Consider the following 15,769-nt stretch of genomic DNA (forward strand, 5'->3'; position numbering starts at 1 on the left):
AGATTTTGTTCAGCCGATATTCTCATTACCTTACTCTTCAAATCAAAAAATTGTTATGACAGTTGGAATAATTACAAGATTAATGGAGAATGGTAATAACAGAAAATGAATGAAAAAAGAATGATCTTTGCCTATGCCTCACATAATGAGAGTTTTATTTTGAACATTACTGCCCTTAAGCTGTCTGTCTGCTCTGTGTGAGGCTTGCATAGACAATGTAAAACAACACTTCAGATGTAGCCAACTCTCAGCTGGCAATGAAACAAAGGCTCAGAGCTAAGAGTGAATCAGGGAGAAGAGAGAAGAAGAAAACTGAAGTATGAGAGAGAGAGAGAGAGAGAAAGAGAGAGGAAGTTTGATAGTACACAAGCGCACGCAAGGGCAAACACCAGTGACATTGGCCGTGCACTAAATCGGCCTTGTTTACTACTTACTAAAATGACATACTCATCATACTACATACTATTTAGAACGTACTGTTTAGTATAAATGTATGCAGTAAGCAACAAATATAAAGATACTAGACTCATCCATACTTAGAATGCATCCTCTAAATCGCAATTGCGCTATTTCCCGCCATTTGTTCATTTTGGTAGAGCCCATTCTCTCAGCTGATTATCAGCTGTTTCCAAACACATGTGGGTCTGAAAAGATGCCTCTCTTCCTCCATAGTGTGCAGCGAATTCTACTAGATGAAAAGCCAAAATGAGAGACATTTAAATAATACTACATTTTCAAAATGTCACATTCTATGAAATTTGATATTTTCACAATACCAATCAGCATATAAAATTTAGAAACCAATTACGGGTTTTCGGACACAGACACTGACTTCACACATGGTGGGGGTGGGTAGCAAGTTAAATTAAAACTAAATGAGATTAATGTTTCGGTCTATAACCTTTTATCAGAGCCCTTTGCTTTGCTTGTTTACGAGCTGCAAGTTATGTTCAAAGTACATTTACAAAAATGGGAAACTACACATTTCTGTTTCCTGTTCATTGAGCAAAGAACTCAAAATGGAGGACAGCTTGGTGAGACAGGTGCCTCAAACCGTGCTAATGCTCTCCTGTCTGTGTGACACAGCTCCTCGCATTACAGGAAGTGAAAGGTAGTCTTCAGCTGACAGATGGCGTAAGGTCAGCGCCACACCAGGCCACTGACTTTACAATTGTGTTCTGACATCAGGTCCTAGCCTTTCTTCACATTACCTCACTGATGCTGATGTTAATTATTGTGTTGCCGACGCAGAAGTGCAGGAGCTTTAAGCACAGTTAACCTCTTCTTCTAACGAGTCTTGTTTTCTGCAGCACTGCTGGTGTTAATTAGTGCTCTTAGTGGTGCGTACATTCACTGTGAAGTATGGGACGTGCTCTTGAAGACAGCTCAGGACTGGGAGGTGCCGTAGTCCGTGCTTTAAATACGGACAAGCACAAAACGGAGGGTCAGGGGACAAGACATGGGAGGAGGTGGGGGAGGGGGCAACAAAATAATTAGAGGGAACAGTATAAGGAAGGGACTCACGCCACTCACGGTTACTAAACTGGAAGTTGAACTATGCTCATGAATCAGTGATGTGTTGTAGGCGACGCTTTAAATCAGTATTGGAAGGCGAAGCAGAGGGTCAGAGGTGGAAGAAGAGGGGCACAGGGAGAACGGCGAACTCACGGTCACATCGCAGGAAGTTGTTAAGCAGCTGGAATAAGGGGAAGCTATCCCATGAGTCAACGGGCTGGACTTGCAGCGCACCATCCATGTCGACGGTGTAGAGAGACATGAACGTTTCTGCGTGCTCCGCCATCATCTCCGGCCACCATGAAAAGGCCTAGAAAAGAGAAGGAAGGAGTAAGTGCAGGGTGGAAAAGGCAGAGAGAGAGGACAAAAAGAAAGAAAGGAAGAAAGAAAAAGAGGGAGAAGGTGAAATAAGGAAATATATTTTTTTTTATGAAAAAGCACAAGTCTGCACAAACCACTATCTCTAGTTTACGTGAGAGGCTCTGGTGAAGAATAGATAGACAAAATGTAAAATGACACAATCAGAGGAAGATGGGAAAAAGTGACAGATGGATGGTGAGAAGACTGCTCTGAAAAAGAAAATGCCATGTGCAAATCAAAGCAATCTAATGAATGGAACCAACAGAGAAACAGCCAAATGGGTGATGGGTAGCATAAAGAGAGGACCTTGAGCGCACAATGGACTCCAACACTGAGGAAGAGATGCGAGCAGCATCATGACATCAGCCCAGGAGTAAGCTGCAATAGTACTCTTCCCCAATAAAGATAAATTGCATATTGGTAATTACATTCTGCTTTCATATTAAGCTTTAATCTCCAAGCTGAGGCTATAAAAAGTTATTAAAAGGCACAGACAGACATAATGCGTTTTTAAACTGCAATCAAATCAAAATCAAATCCAATTTTATTGGTCACATACATATTTAGCAGATGTTATTGCAGGTGTAGCGAAATGCTTGTGTTCCTAGCACCAACAGTGCAGTAGTATATAGCAATTTACAACAATACACAAATCTAAAAGTAAATAATGGAATTAAGAAATATATAAATATTAGGACGAGCAATGTCGGAGTGGCATTGACAAAATTACAGTATATTCAGTACATATGAAATGTAAAACATATGTAAAACAGTATAAAACATTATTAATGTGACTAGTGTTCCATTTAAAAAAGTGGCCAGTGATTTCATGTCTATGTAAATAGGGCAGCAGCCTCTAAGGTGCAGGGTTGAGTAGCCGGGTGGTAGCCGGCTAGTGATGGCTATTTAACAGTCTGATGACCTTGAGATAGAAGCTGTTTTTCAGTCTCTCGGTCCCAGCTTTGATGCACCTGTACTGACACCGCCTCCTGGATGATAGCAGGGTGAACAGGCCATGGCTCGGGTGGTTGATGTTCTTGATGATTCTTCTGGCCTTCCTGTGACATCGGGTACTGTAGGTGTCCTGGAGGGCAGGCAGTGTGGCCCCAACTGCACCACCCCCTGGAGAGGCCTGCGGGGCGGAGCAGTTTCCGTACCAGGCGGTGATAAAGCCCGACAGGATGCTCTCAATTGTGCATCTGTAAACGTTGAGCGTGAGGGTCTTAGGCGCAGAGTAGAAATTTCTTCAGCCTCCTGAGGTTGAAGAGGAGCTGTTGCGCTTTCTTCACCACTCTGTCTGTGTGGGTGGACCATTTCAGATTGTCAGTGATGTGTACGCCAAGGGACTTGAAGCTTTTTATTTGAAGCTTTTTTACTTGAGTTGGGGTGGTGGTTTGAAAGGATGATAAAAGTAAACCTTGAGCTTATTGCAATTAGGTGGTCACACAGACATAACTTTCTAGCCAAACTGGACAGGGGTTAGCCCATTATGAACTGTCAATAAATACTAACTAGCAATATGCTAGCAGTTGGTGCCTGGTTCAAGACGGGCTTGCTTACAAACTTTTTGGTTGTTACATAATACAAATACAATAGAAATGTAATGAAAAAGTATTCTAACTAATCTACTACAGTCAATAGTACTACAGTGATACCATCGATCACCACATTCTTTTGGAGAGATTGGAAACCCAAATTGGTCTACACGGACAAGTTCTGGCCTGGTTTAGATCTTATCTGTTGGAAAGATATCAGTTTGTCTCTGTGAATGGTTTGTCCTCTGACAAATCAACTGTAAATTTCGGTGTTCCTCAAGGTTCCGTTTTAGGACCACTATTGTTTTCACTATATATTTTACCTCTTGGGGATGTCATTCGAAAACATAATGTTAACTTTCACTGCTATGCGGATGACACACAGCTGTACATTTGAAACATGAAACATGGTGAAGCCTCAAAATTGCCCACGCTAGAAGCCTGTGTTTCAGACATAAGGAAGTGGATGGCTGAAAACATTCTACTTTTAAACTCGGACAAAACAAAGATGCTTGTTCTAGGTCCCAAGAAACAAAGAGATCTTCTGTTGAATCTGACAATTAATCTTGATGGTTGTAAAGTCGTCTAAATTAAAACTGTGAAGGACCTCGGCGTTACTCTGGACCCTGATCTCTCTTTTGACGAACATATCAAGACTGTTTCAAGGACAGCTTTTTTCCATCTACGTAACATTGAAAAATCTGAAACTTTCTGTCCAAAAATTATGCGGAAAAAGTAATCCATGCTTTTATTACTTCTAGGTTAGACTACTGCAATGCTCTACTTTCCGGCTACCCGGATAAAGCACTAAATAAACTTCAGTTAGTGCTAAATACGGCTGCTAGAATCCTGACTAGAACCAAAAAATGTGATCATATTACTCAAGTGCTAGTCTCCTTACACTGGCTTCCTGTTAAGGCAAGGGCTGATTTCAAGGTTTTACTGCTAACCTACAAAGCATACATGGGCTTGCTCCTACCTATCTTTCCGATTTCGTCCTGCCGTACATACCTACACGTACGCTACGGTCACAAGACGCAGGCCTCCTAACTGTTCCTAGAATTTCTAAGCAAACAGCTGGAGGCAGGGCCTTCTCCTATAGAGCTCCATTTTTATGGAATGGTCTGCCTACCCATGTGAGAGACGCAGACTCGGTCTCAACTTAAGTCTTTAATGAAGACTCATCTCTTCAGTGGGTCATATGAGTGTAGTCTGGCCCAGGAGTGTGAAGGTGAACGGAAAGGCTCTGGAGCAACGAACCGCCCTTGCTGTCTCTGCCTGGCCGGTTCCCCTCTCTCCACTGGGATTCTCTGCCTCTAACGCTATTACAGGGGCTGAGTCACTGGCTTACTGGTGCTCTTTCATGCCGTCCCTAGGAGGGGTGCGTCACTTGAGTGGGTTGAGTCATTGACGTGATCTTCCTGTCTGGGTTGGCGCCCCCCTTGGGTTGTGCCGTGGGTGAGATCTTTGTGGGCTATACTCGGCCTTGTCTCAGGATGGTAAGTTGGTGGTTGAAGATATCCCACTAGTGGTGTGGGGGCTGTGCTTAGGCAAAGTGGGTGGGGTTATATCCTTCCTGTTTGGCCCTGTCCGGGGGTATCATCGGATGGGGCTACAGTGTCTCCTGACTCCTCCTGTCTCAGCCTCCAGTATTTATGCTGCAGTAGTTTATGTGTCGGGGGGCTAGGGTCAGTCTGTTATATCTGGAGTACTTCTCCTGTCTTATCCGGTGTCCTGTGTGAATTTAAGTATGCTCTCTCTAATTCTCTCTTTCTTTCTCTCTCTCGGAGGACCTGAGCCCTAGGACCATGCCTCAGGACTACCTGGCATGATGACTCCTTGCTGTCCCCAGTCAACCTGGCCGTGCTGCTGCTCCAGTTTCAACTGTTCTGCCTGCTGCTATGGAACCCTGACCTGTTCACCGGACATGCTACCTGTCCCAGACCTGCTGTTTTCAACTCTCTAGAGACCGCAGGAGCGGTAGAGATACTCTTAATGATCGGCTATGAAAAGCCAACTGACATTTACTCCTGAGGTGCTGACTTGCTGCACCCTCGACAACTACTGTGATTATTATTATTTGACCATGCTGGTCATTTATGAACATTTGAACATCTTGGCCATGTTCTGTTATAATCTCCACCCGGCACAGCCAGAAGAGGACTGGCCACCCCTCATAGCCTGGTTCCTCTCTAGGTTTCTTCCTAGGTTTTGGCCTTTCTAGGGAGTTTTTCCTAGCCACCGTGCTTCTACACCTACATTGCTTGCTGTTTGGGGTTTTAGGCTGGGTTTCTGTACAGCACTTTGAGATATCAGCTGATGTACGAAGGGCTATATAAATACATTTGATTTGATTTGAATATCATTGGTGGTAACTAGGCTATCATTAGTGCAACTATACTTTATTTACCTGTGACTTACTTTTTTTAACAAGTAAAATGCCAAATTACAATAACAAATAAACATAGGACATCATTACAAGTATATTTTCTTCTTCAGACACATAAAATAACATTAAAGTAAAGCAAATAAACAAAAATAAGAAATACAAATCACTACACATTAATTGCCAGTGACAACAGTTTAAAAAGATAAAGTACCTCAAATAAAATAAACAGAAAAAGGTCAGGCTCCACATTTGTATAAACCCATGATGTAAGAATACTTTTTTCCATTATTGACTAATTCTAGAGATTTAATAAAATATTTGATTTCAAGAAAAAAATATATGGCATTTGGGGACAGATTTCAAATATTAGTTTCTACACCATCCATTTTTCCCATAGGGAATTCTAGAAACACTTCAAACAAGGGCCACGTTTCATGTAGGCCCACCCTGGTACGACCCCCCCCCCCCCCCAACAACCGTGTACATCTCTCCAAGACAAGGTAACTTCCATCAATATTCTCAACTGTACTCCCACCCCCCCCCCCCTCCCCCAAAACAAATTCTAATTAGCTGATAATATGGCTATCATAAAGAACTACAAATGCTTTGATGATGATCTGGACGAGACTGCCGAATCGAGGCAAAGGTAAGAATCTCTGGATTAACTATCTAATGTTAGCTAAATGTAGTAATGCATAACATTTCTTTAAATGGACAATTCTGTGAACGGTCTTGTGCAAGTTTTAAATTGACACAATACCTGTTAGAAAAGGTGTCAGCTAGAGATGACGTGCAGGAGCTTTCAGGGATTTGTAGTTTTGTATGATGTCTACTTTGATGCAATTTTTTAAAATTATTATCTGAGAGTGTATAGAGCCTAACATACTGACAAAAGTCACCCAGTCCGAGAGAGATCCACATGGCTATCAAAACATCACGCCAGGGCAAACCCAAACAAAACACAGCCCCTATTTCAAGTGTTTCCAAAATCCCCCATGGAAAAAAGAATAGTGGAAAAACGATTGGAACCATTTCCCTGTTTGAACGCTAGGTTTATGGATATTATGACACCTCTACTGTGGGGCTCTATAAGGCACAAGGAGCAGTGCTGTATCATGAATACAGTCACAAGTAAATGGTGTTGTTTGGCCGACACAATAGTGGCCACCGACCACTACCCTAGGGTCTGGCAAAACACTGTTGAGGGTAGTGCACCACATGATGCAGTCCACACCATGTATCATTCACATCATCAGCCTTCATATACTGAGCGTTTGGAGCTTTGCCAGCCACACTGCCCTCCACACCACCCTCCTCAATTCCCCCTACAACCTCCCTCCCAGGCTAGTTTTGGTTACCCTCCCTACTCCCATCCCCAGGAAAGTCTTGGGACACTCCTGCCCCCCATGGCTGCCCCAACCCTGCAACAGGAGCCACACCAAGATCTCATCTGTACATCATTTAGTTGTCATACCATCAGAAACAAATATCTTTAATAGCATAATAGAATGTGGTAAACATATAGCACAGTATATGTGCATATGTTGGTGAGTTATCCAGAATATACGTCAATTCCAATCAAACAAATTGGACATGGAAATTCTCCAATGCAGTGTGATTCAATTCCTGAATTGACTGGAATTGTATGGACTGCAGCAGTAGAGTGAGAGAGAAATTGTATAATTTATGCTGCTGGTCTTTGCTTTTCACGAGAGTGGCACGCCTAGCTTGTTGTTGGTCAATCATAAGTCATCAAAGAGGCAATAGGTGCAAAACCTAGGACATTTCTAATCAATGGTAGATGGAATTAAAATTATAGAATTAAAAGTTAAAGGAGAAAGATAGGCTTCAACGACCAACAGGTAGGCTGCTACTTTCTATTCGGAATGGAGTTGTTGTTTGTAATTGTTTAGGACGAGAAAGAGTATGTAGCCTCAATTAGCCTAGCTAGCTAGCTTACATAAAGTAGCTTCTCCCAGTTCGATGCAGTCAAGACAGGTACTAGTATGTAATCCTATTGGATGATAAATAGCGAGGTTATGACAGCTATTGGTTTACTATAGGGCGAGTCGACTTGGTTGGTTGCTGTCTCTCCCTCCCTTCTCCTTGTTCCGTGTCACTCGCTCACACTCACAGTAGCCAACACACACAGCCCCTGCTAGAGCATCACCTCTCTCTACCTCCTCTCCATCACACTTCATCTGCTCCAGTTAATAAAGTAGCTTAAAAATGTACTTTTTTGCTGATGCACTCACTCGAATCGGGCCAGGTCTGGATCCGATCAGGTCTATAAGGAACTATAAGGAACGGGTAAAATGTATTTATGCATATCGGCACCGGATGAGAAAGCCTGGTCTATTTTTGAAAGAAGGCCTTTACAGCAGAGCCCACGGTGGGTCAGCACATGCATTTTAATTGACTGCTACACATAGGGATGGTACATTTCATGCTAACACCATGCTTTTATTTGTGTTTGGAGCACATTATCAGTTTATAAGTAGGAATATTAGCAAGCTAAATGTCCCTTATCTTGAGCTAAGAGGTACATTTGTTCTATACTCGATTATATTTAGAACAGGATAGCAACGTACATGAAATAACTTGTAATATTGGTAGTAACCATCTGGATGTCACCGTGATACAGTCTACTGTTGCTCAATGGGGAGTGTTTGCATTACAAATTAGCAAAACAACACAGGGCACAGTGTATCCTTCGCTCCTGAGTCCCGCTTGCCCGGCGCACTGCTGTCCTGCAGTAACTAACTTAGAGGGTAGTAGCTTGAAAGTGTAGCTAATATCAGGCCAGGGATTTTGCAGTCCAATAAAAACGGAATGATTCTGAACACTCCCAAGTCCCAGTTTCTAGACACAAGCATAAACAAGCTAACTGGGGAGGGCTCATTACGACATCTGACTGAACCTGAACCTGTTTGTCCCCCACGCAACTCTTGCTGCTCGACATACAGCATACATTTTAGGCACCAGGCGTGCCTGTATAGCCTCTCCCTCTTGTGAGCTAGTTAGTTAGGAAGTCTTGTTAACTAGATAGCTAGCTAGTTTGTTAACTATGCTGGTTGTTAGCTTGCATAACTGATATGTGTATAATTGTAAGGGACATTTCATGTTTTTTGGATAATATTAAAATATACAGCGTGGGTGAGCTCCATTCCTGACAGGCTGATCAGTTTCAATCAGCCTGCCAGCTAATGTCAGGCATCATTCAGAACTTAAATGCCCCAAGAGTGTATTGCGATCAACACAGCCACAGGGCTCCTTGATGAGGTGGTTAATCATGCATCTGAACAAATGAATGGATGATGCGTGTTACTTTTGATAACCTAGTGATAATCTAGTGACAAAACGTTTTTGTTATGTAGTGATCACGAGATAAATAAATCGTAATCTCAACTAAATGAGGGAATTATCCATTTGTTCATATGTATCTCTGGACCACCGTAGAATTGAGAAGAATGTGAGCCCAACCCTGAAGTTGTTGGATCAGAGGTTTGATCTACATCACACAAAATATGAAAAGGTTAAAACATTTCCAAAACATTGGACTGTTTGGTCTAGGATTCTGTCTGCAGTGCAAGGGGTTTACAAATGTATAGGCCAAATAAGTTGTGATACAACCGGAAATTCAGTGTTTGTCTTGGGGGGGTGCAGAAAAAGGTAATGTGCTTTCATCTACAGTGGCTTTTTTTGTCTGTGCCAAGTTGGATGTGCCCTAACACTCTTTCCACGTCTTGGTAGGTCTAGCCATCATACATGTAGTTACAAACCAAATCATTTACAGTGACTCTTCAACACAATCTTTGCTTAAAGTTCTGACCAGTAATTGAATATTGTTGCTGTGTGTCAGTGCGGTCACATACCGGTATGAATTGTTTGTGTCAATATCGTGTGCGACTCCATCTATAAGACATTTTATGTCATAATGGAACTTGACAAAGTCATGTTCTTAACTCTAAATCGAGGGGACATTTAGCAGTGCTGCAGTTGCTTCTCAAAGACTCCATCATCGCCATAGATGAGCTAGAGCATAATAAGAGCCAGTTCGTGCCCATTTTTCTTGCCCACCCAAGAGAGATGCTTCCTAGCCTACTCAATAGCAGTGGTCGCCATGTGAGGTGAGCGAAAAGTGCAACTAGCCCAATGAAACCCTCGAAAACAGCAATGTGACACAATGTGACAGATTGATTGAAGGAGGTTGGTGTTCCTGTGTGTGTGTGTCTCTGTCCGTCTGTGAGTGTGTCCCTGTCTGTGTGTGTGATTGTGTGTGTGCTAGTGGGCGCTTGTGGCAAACAAAACACTAGGCTGGCGGTCAGAGACAGTATATGTCCCACAGCTATACCTGGCCTTGAGGGCTATTGTCATCAGCCTTTTCAGATGTGTCTTTTAAGTGCACCGTGACAAAAAACACAATTAAAGAGTGCCTTTGCGCCATACGCTTCGTTACCTATCGCCTTTCTCCTCCATTCGCACATTCACACCAACAGGCATCCTCACATAACTGTTGTCTCTAAGTGAGAGAGCGAGATTCCGATAAAGAGATGGAAGAAGAAAAATGAAAGGTATGTGACTGAAAGCAAGAGAGAACAAGAGGAGAAGAGAGACAGACAGAGAAATGGAAGGAGAGCTGGATTGAGTGTGAGGTGATGCAGCATGACTAGGGTTGCAACATTCTGTGAAGTTTCTTCCAGAAATCCTGGTTGGAGGATTCTGGATTTCCAGCTTATTCCCTCCTAATTCCCGGAAACCTCCAACCAGGATTACAGGAAAACCAGGGAATTTATTGAAAGTTCCTGGAATTTTGCAACCTTAAGCGTGACAAGTGCTTTGCATTCATCATATAAATATGAAGGACATTGCTCCTCCAGGAGTCTGTACTTTTAATTTAGGCTTAGCAAGGGATGGGAACAGTCTCAATTCAGTAAAAAAGAAACAGCTCTCTGTCTCTGTGTGTGTGTGTGTGGTGCGCGCGTGCGCCAATGATATCTATTCAAGGGCTAGGGCGGGCCTTGATTGTGATCAGTATAATGGTTTGGTTATCATGATGTGAATAATAACATAGTTGAATAAATGGATCTACTATGATTTCCTTTCCTTGAATCCATGAATTGGTGCTGCTTTCTATTGACACAGTTAATGGTTGTAATACTTCAGTTTCCTTCACACCAAGGAGGGCAAACGAAGGGCAGATGATATGGATACATGTCAAGAAAGACTGACTGAAATGAATTGTACCATAAATTGTGGTACAATAATCACCAAAAAAACTCAATCATTAGATACAATGGGACATAATATTCAGCAGTCCACCAGGACCACAACCTGTAGTGGGTACACCACGCTGCACTGTTTCTCAGTATCAACCATCTCCTCAATGTGAACCATGAACAGCGCTTTACAGGGTATGAGTGAGATGTGGTATATGACTGACAGATGTTGACAGGCTTTGGGACGTAACACAATTTGATGGAAGTGGACATGACAGACATGAAGCTGGAGTTTTCATTTGATTTACACAAATGGCGAAAACATGGAAAGCAATCGTAATTCACCGCTTTGCCTTTGACAGTGTGTGGGATGCGCTACCGTGACTGGCCACCCACTAAAACTCCCAACGCTGGGCTCCTACCACAAAAGGCCTTATCTCATATGTGGTCGTGACAGGTGCAGTTTTGCATCCAGTTATAAATAGCTTTGTCGCTCAGAAACAGATGTCTGACTCCGCGCTGCCACTTTTTAGGCAAATGTATGGTGTTTGTGGACGTCGCACCACTTCTAATTGATCAGTTGTACACCGTACCATAAGAGTAACGTGTGCGTATGGGAAGTGGCCGTTGTTTTGATCTCTTCTTGCCAGAGACATTACTACAGTGTTGGCACTTGATGTATCATCTTCCACTTTGGCACACAGCGGCCATCGCAGACACAGGATAGGAATGGGCATCGCTACAATAAGTGGTCACTAGTTCTTAGTGAAATGATCAAGCAATTCCTTCTGGTGTGGCACGGGCAAGAATCATTCAAAAATAGTTAACCAATACAGCATTTAAGGTTGCATTTCAACTGAAATATTTATCTGTGACAAGAGTTAAGTTGTTGTGGCCGGATGCACGCACACGGACTTCGGTCGCCAGCTGTACGGTGTTTCCTCCGACACATTGGTGCAGCTGGCTTCCGGGTTAAGCGAGCAGTCTGTCAAGAAGCAGTGCGGCTTGGCGGGTCGTGTTTCAGAGGACGCATGGCTCTCGACCTTCGCCTCTCCGGAGTCCGCACGGGAGTTGCAGCGATGGGACAAGACTAACTACCAATTGGATATAACGAAATTGGGGAAAAAGTTTTTTTTTTTTTTTTAAGAGTTAAGTCGTTGTGTTTTGAAGCAACCAAGCCATTGGAGGAGGCCTATACTGACTGCAAAATTGTATTGTTGAAAGTCACTGAGATTAGTGACATTTGCATGAAAATATCCTTTCTTTCTGATCTGTATATTATGTTTTGTGACTTAGTGCCTTCAGAAAGTATTCATACCCCTTGACTTATTGCACATTTTGTTGTGTTACAGCCTGAATTTAAGATGGAATAAAATCACATTTTTCTCACCCATCTGCACACGACCGGAGGTTGGTGGCACCTTATTTGGAGAGAATGGGCTTATGGTAATGACTGGAGCGGAATCAGTGGAATGATATCAAATACACTACCGTTCAAAAGTTTGGGATCACTTAGTCCTTGTGTTTGAAAGAAAAGCAAATTTTTTGCCCATTAAAATAACATTAAATTGATCAGAAATACAGTGTAGAAATTGCTAATGTTGTAAATGACTATTGTAGCTGGAAACGGATTTTGAATGTAATATCTACATAGGCGTACAGAGGCCCATTATCAGCAACCATCACTCCTGTGTTCCAATGGCACGATGTGTTAGCTAATCCAAGTTAAGCATTTTAATCGGCTAATTGATCATTAGAAAACCCTTTTGCAATTATGTTAGCACAGCTGAAAACTGTTGTTCTGATGAACTTCTTATGGCTGGGGGGGCTATTTTCACGTTCGGATGAAAAGCATGCCCAGAGTAAACTGCCTGCTACTCAGGCCCAGAAACTAAGATATGCATAGTATTAGTAGATTTGGATAGAAAACACTCTGAAGTTTCTAAAACTGTTTGAATGATGTCTGAGTATAAAAGAACTCATATGGCAGGCAAAAAGCTGAGAAAAATCCAACCAGGAAGTGGGAAATCTGAGGTTTGTAGTTTAATTAAGTGAATGCCTATCCAATATACAGTGTAAAATTTGGTCCGATTGCACTTCCTAAGGCTTCCACTAGATGTCAACAGTCTTTATAACTTTGTTTCAGGCTTCTACTGTGATTGGGGAGCGAAAAATAGCTGTTTGAACCAGGGGTCTGGCAGAATGCCATTAGATTAGTCAGGCGTGCGGCCTTGAGCACGAGCTCTGTTCCTTTTTCATTTCTAAAGACAAAGGAATTGTCCACTTGAAACATTATTGAAGATTTATGATAAAAACATCCTAAAGATTGATTCTATATATCGTTTGACATGTTTCTACAAACTGTAATAGAACTTTTTTGACTTTTCGTCTGGACCTAGTGCCTGCACCTTGTGCATTTGGATTACTGGACAAAACGCGCAAACAAAAAGGATGGACTTTATCGAAAAAAAACAACAGTTATTGTGGAACTGGGATTCCTGGGAGTGCATTCCGATGAAGATCATCAAAGGTAAGTGAATATTTATAATGCTATTTCTGACTTTTGTTGACTCCACAACATGGCGGGTATCAGTTTGGTGGCTGAGCTATGTACTCAGATTATCGCATGGTGTGCTTTTGCCGTAAAGCTTTTTTGAAATCTGACACAGCGGTTGCATTAAGGAGAAGTATATCTTTAATTCTATGCATAACACTTGTATCTTTCATCAACGTTTATGATGAGTATTCCTGTAAATTGATGTGGCTCTCTGCAAAATCACTGGATATTTTGGAGGCAAAATATTACTGAACATAACGCGCCAATGTAAACTGAGATTTTTGGATATAAATATGAACTTTATGGAACAACACATACATGTATTGTGTAACATGAAGTCCTATGAGTGCCATCTGATGAAGATCATCAAAGGTTAGTGATTCATTTTATCTCTATTTCTGCTTTTTGTGACTCCTCTCTTTGGCTGGAAAATGGCTGTGTTTTTTGTGACCAGGCGCTGACCTAACATAATCGCATGGTATGCTTTCGTCGTAAAGCCTTTTTGAAATCGGACACTGTGGTGGGATTAACAACAGGTTTATCTTTAAAATGGTGTAAAATACTTGTATGTTTGAGAAATTTTAATTATGAGATTTCTGTTGTTTGAATTTGGAGCCCTGCACTTTCACTGGCTGTTGTCAAATCGATCCCGTTAACGGGATTTCAGCCGTAAGAAGTTAAGCTAAATGGTATTGGTAACCATACGTGACGTCAAAATAAACAGTACTATGGTGATGTGTATAATGAATAAACAGTGTGTGTTGTGAGGGTGATGCTGTTAGTGTCACACCCTGATCTGTTTCACCTGTCTTTGTGATTGTCTTCACCCCCCTCCAGGTGTCGCCCATCTTCCCCATTATCCCCTGTGTATTTATACCTGTGATCTCTGTTTGTCTGTTGCCAGTTTGTTTTGTTTCGTCAAGCCTACCAGTGTTTTTCCCTCTGTTCCGTTCTCTTGAGTGTTCCTGTTTTCTAGTTTTTGCGGTGTTGACCATTTCGCCCTGCACCCTGAGCCTGCCTGCCTTCCTGTACCTTTGCCCCACCTATATGGATTACTGACCTCTGCCTACCCTGACCCTGAGCCTGCCTGCCATCCTGTAACTTTGCCCCAACTATCTGGATTACTGGCCTCTGCCTACCCTGAGCCTCCCTGCCATCCTGTACCTTTGCCCCACATATCTGGATTATTGACATCTGCCTGACCTTGACCTGTCTTTGCCTGCCCCTGTTGGATTAATAAACTGTTGTTAATTCGACATTGTCTGCATCTGGGTCTTACCTTGAAACGTGATAGTTAATCTGGCGGAATGGTCCTACCTCTGAATGGTGCTCATCATTCTGCTGCAGGACCTCAATACAAAGTTCTCCCAGTCGCATCATGTCCTCCAACCTCTTCTCCGTGGCAGCTTGAGCATCAGCTGTTACATTAGCACACAAACATGCCAGCACTGTGACACCAGCACACGGATTCACTTAAACACTAATTGGCACCCTGTATACTGTATTAGGAACACTGACAAACACTGCATATACTTTAACAAAACCAAACGAGGAGACATGACAGTGAAATATGACACAGTAACATCACCACACGTGAGCCGGGCTGCACATACCCTCGATCTGAGCGTATTCAGTCAGCTGGGAGTAGTTGACAAGGGCAGCTTTCTCCAAACATTTCTGGACCACCTTCTTCATCTCATCAGGAGGAACCGGTGTGGTGATGTCCTTCATCAAAACCTAGAATTATCCAAACACAGTCATAAGCCTAATGCCAAACACAATAAAACTGACTTCTAGATCAACCTGTTTGGGCTGCAGGGGCAGTATTGAGTAGACAGATAAAATGTGCCCATTTCAAACGGCCTAGTACTCAATTCTTGCTCATACAATATGCATATTATTATTACTATTGGATAGAAAACACTCTCTAGTTTCTAAAACCGTTTGAATTATATCTGTGAGTCAAACAGAACTCATTTGGCACAAACTTCCTGACCAGGAAGTGAAAAGTCTGAAATCAAGGCTCTGCTTTTCTTCCAGCCTATACATGGGCATGAAATGTAGGAGTCTACGTGCACTTCATAGACCTTCCCCTGGGTGTCAAGAGGCTGTGAGAGAAGAAATTTCATGTTTATCTTGGTCTGACGTTGAATACAGGCTCTTTGTATGACGTGTCCCTCATTTCCGGTACTCT

At 42.4% G+C, this 15,769-nt stretch overlaps 1 protein-coding gene across 2 annotated transcripts in view; it reads right to left on the reverse strand.

Moving 5' to 3' along the window:
- Window positions 1–15,769, reverse strand: part of LOC129862718 (calcium-dependent secretion activator 2-like) — a 252,818-nt gene that overhangs the window by 45,650 nt on the left and 191,399 nt on the right. For both annotated transcript variants that reach the window (XM_055934622.1, XM_055934623.1), the window contains exons 16-18: window positions 15,189–15,312; window positions 14,893–14,993; window positions 1,669–1,825 (exon numbers count right to left, since the gene is read on the reverse strand). In XM_055934622.1, coding sequence (XP_055790597.1) covers window positions 1,669–1,825; window positions 14,893–14,993; window positions 15,189–15,312 — 382 coding nt within the window. The remainder of the gene's footprint in view (window positions 1–1,668; window positions 1,826–14,892; window positions 14,994–15,188; window positions 15,313–15,769) is intronic.

Source organism: Salvelinus fontinalis, chromosome 9 (assembly GCF_029448725.1).
Source record: "Salvelinus fontinalis isolate EN_2023a chromosome 9, ASM2944872v1, whole genome shotgun sequence".
Taxonomy (NCBI): domain Eukaryota; kingdom Metazoa; phylum Chordata; class Actinopteri; order Salmoniformes; family Salmonidae; genus Salvelinus; species Salvelinus fontinalis.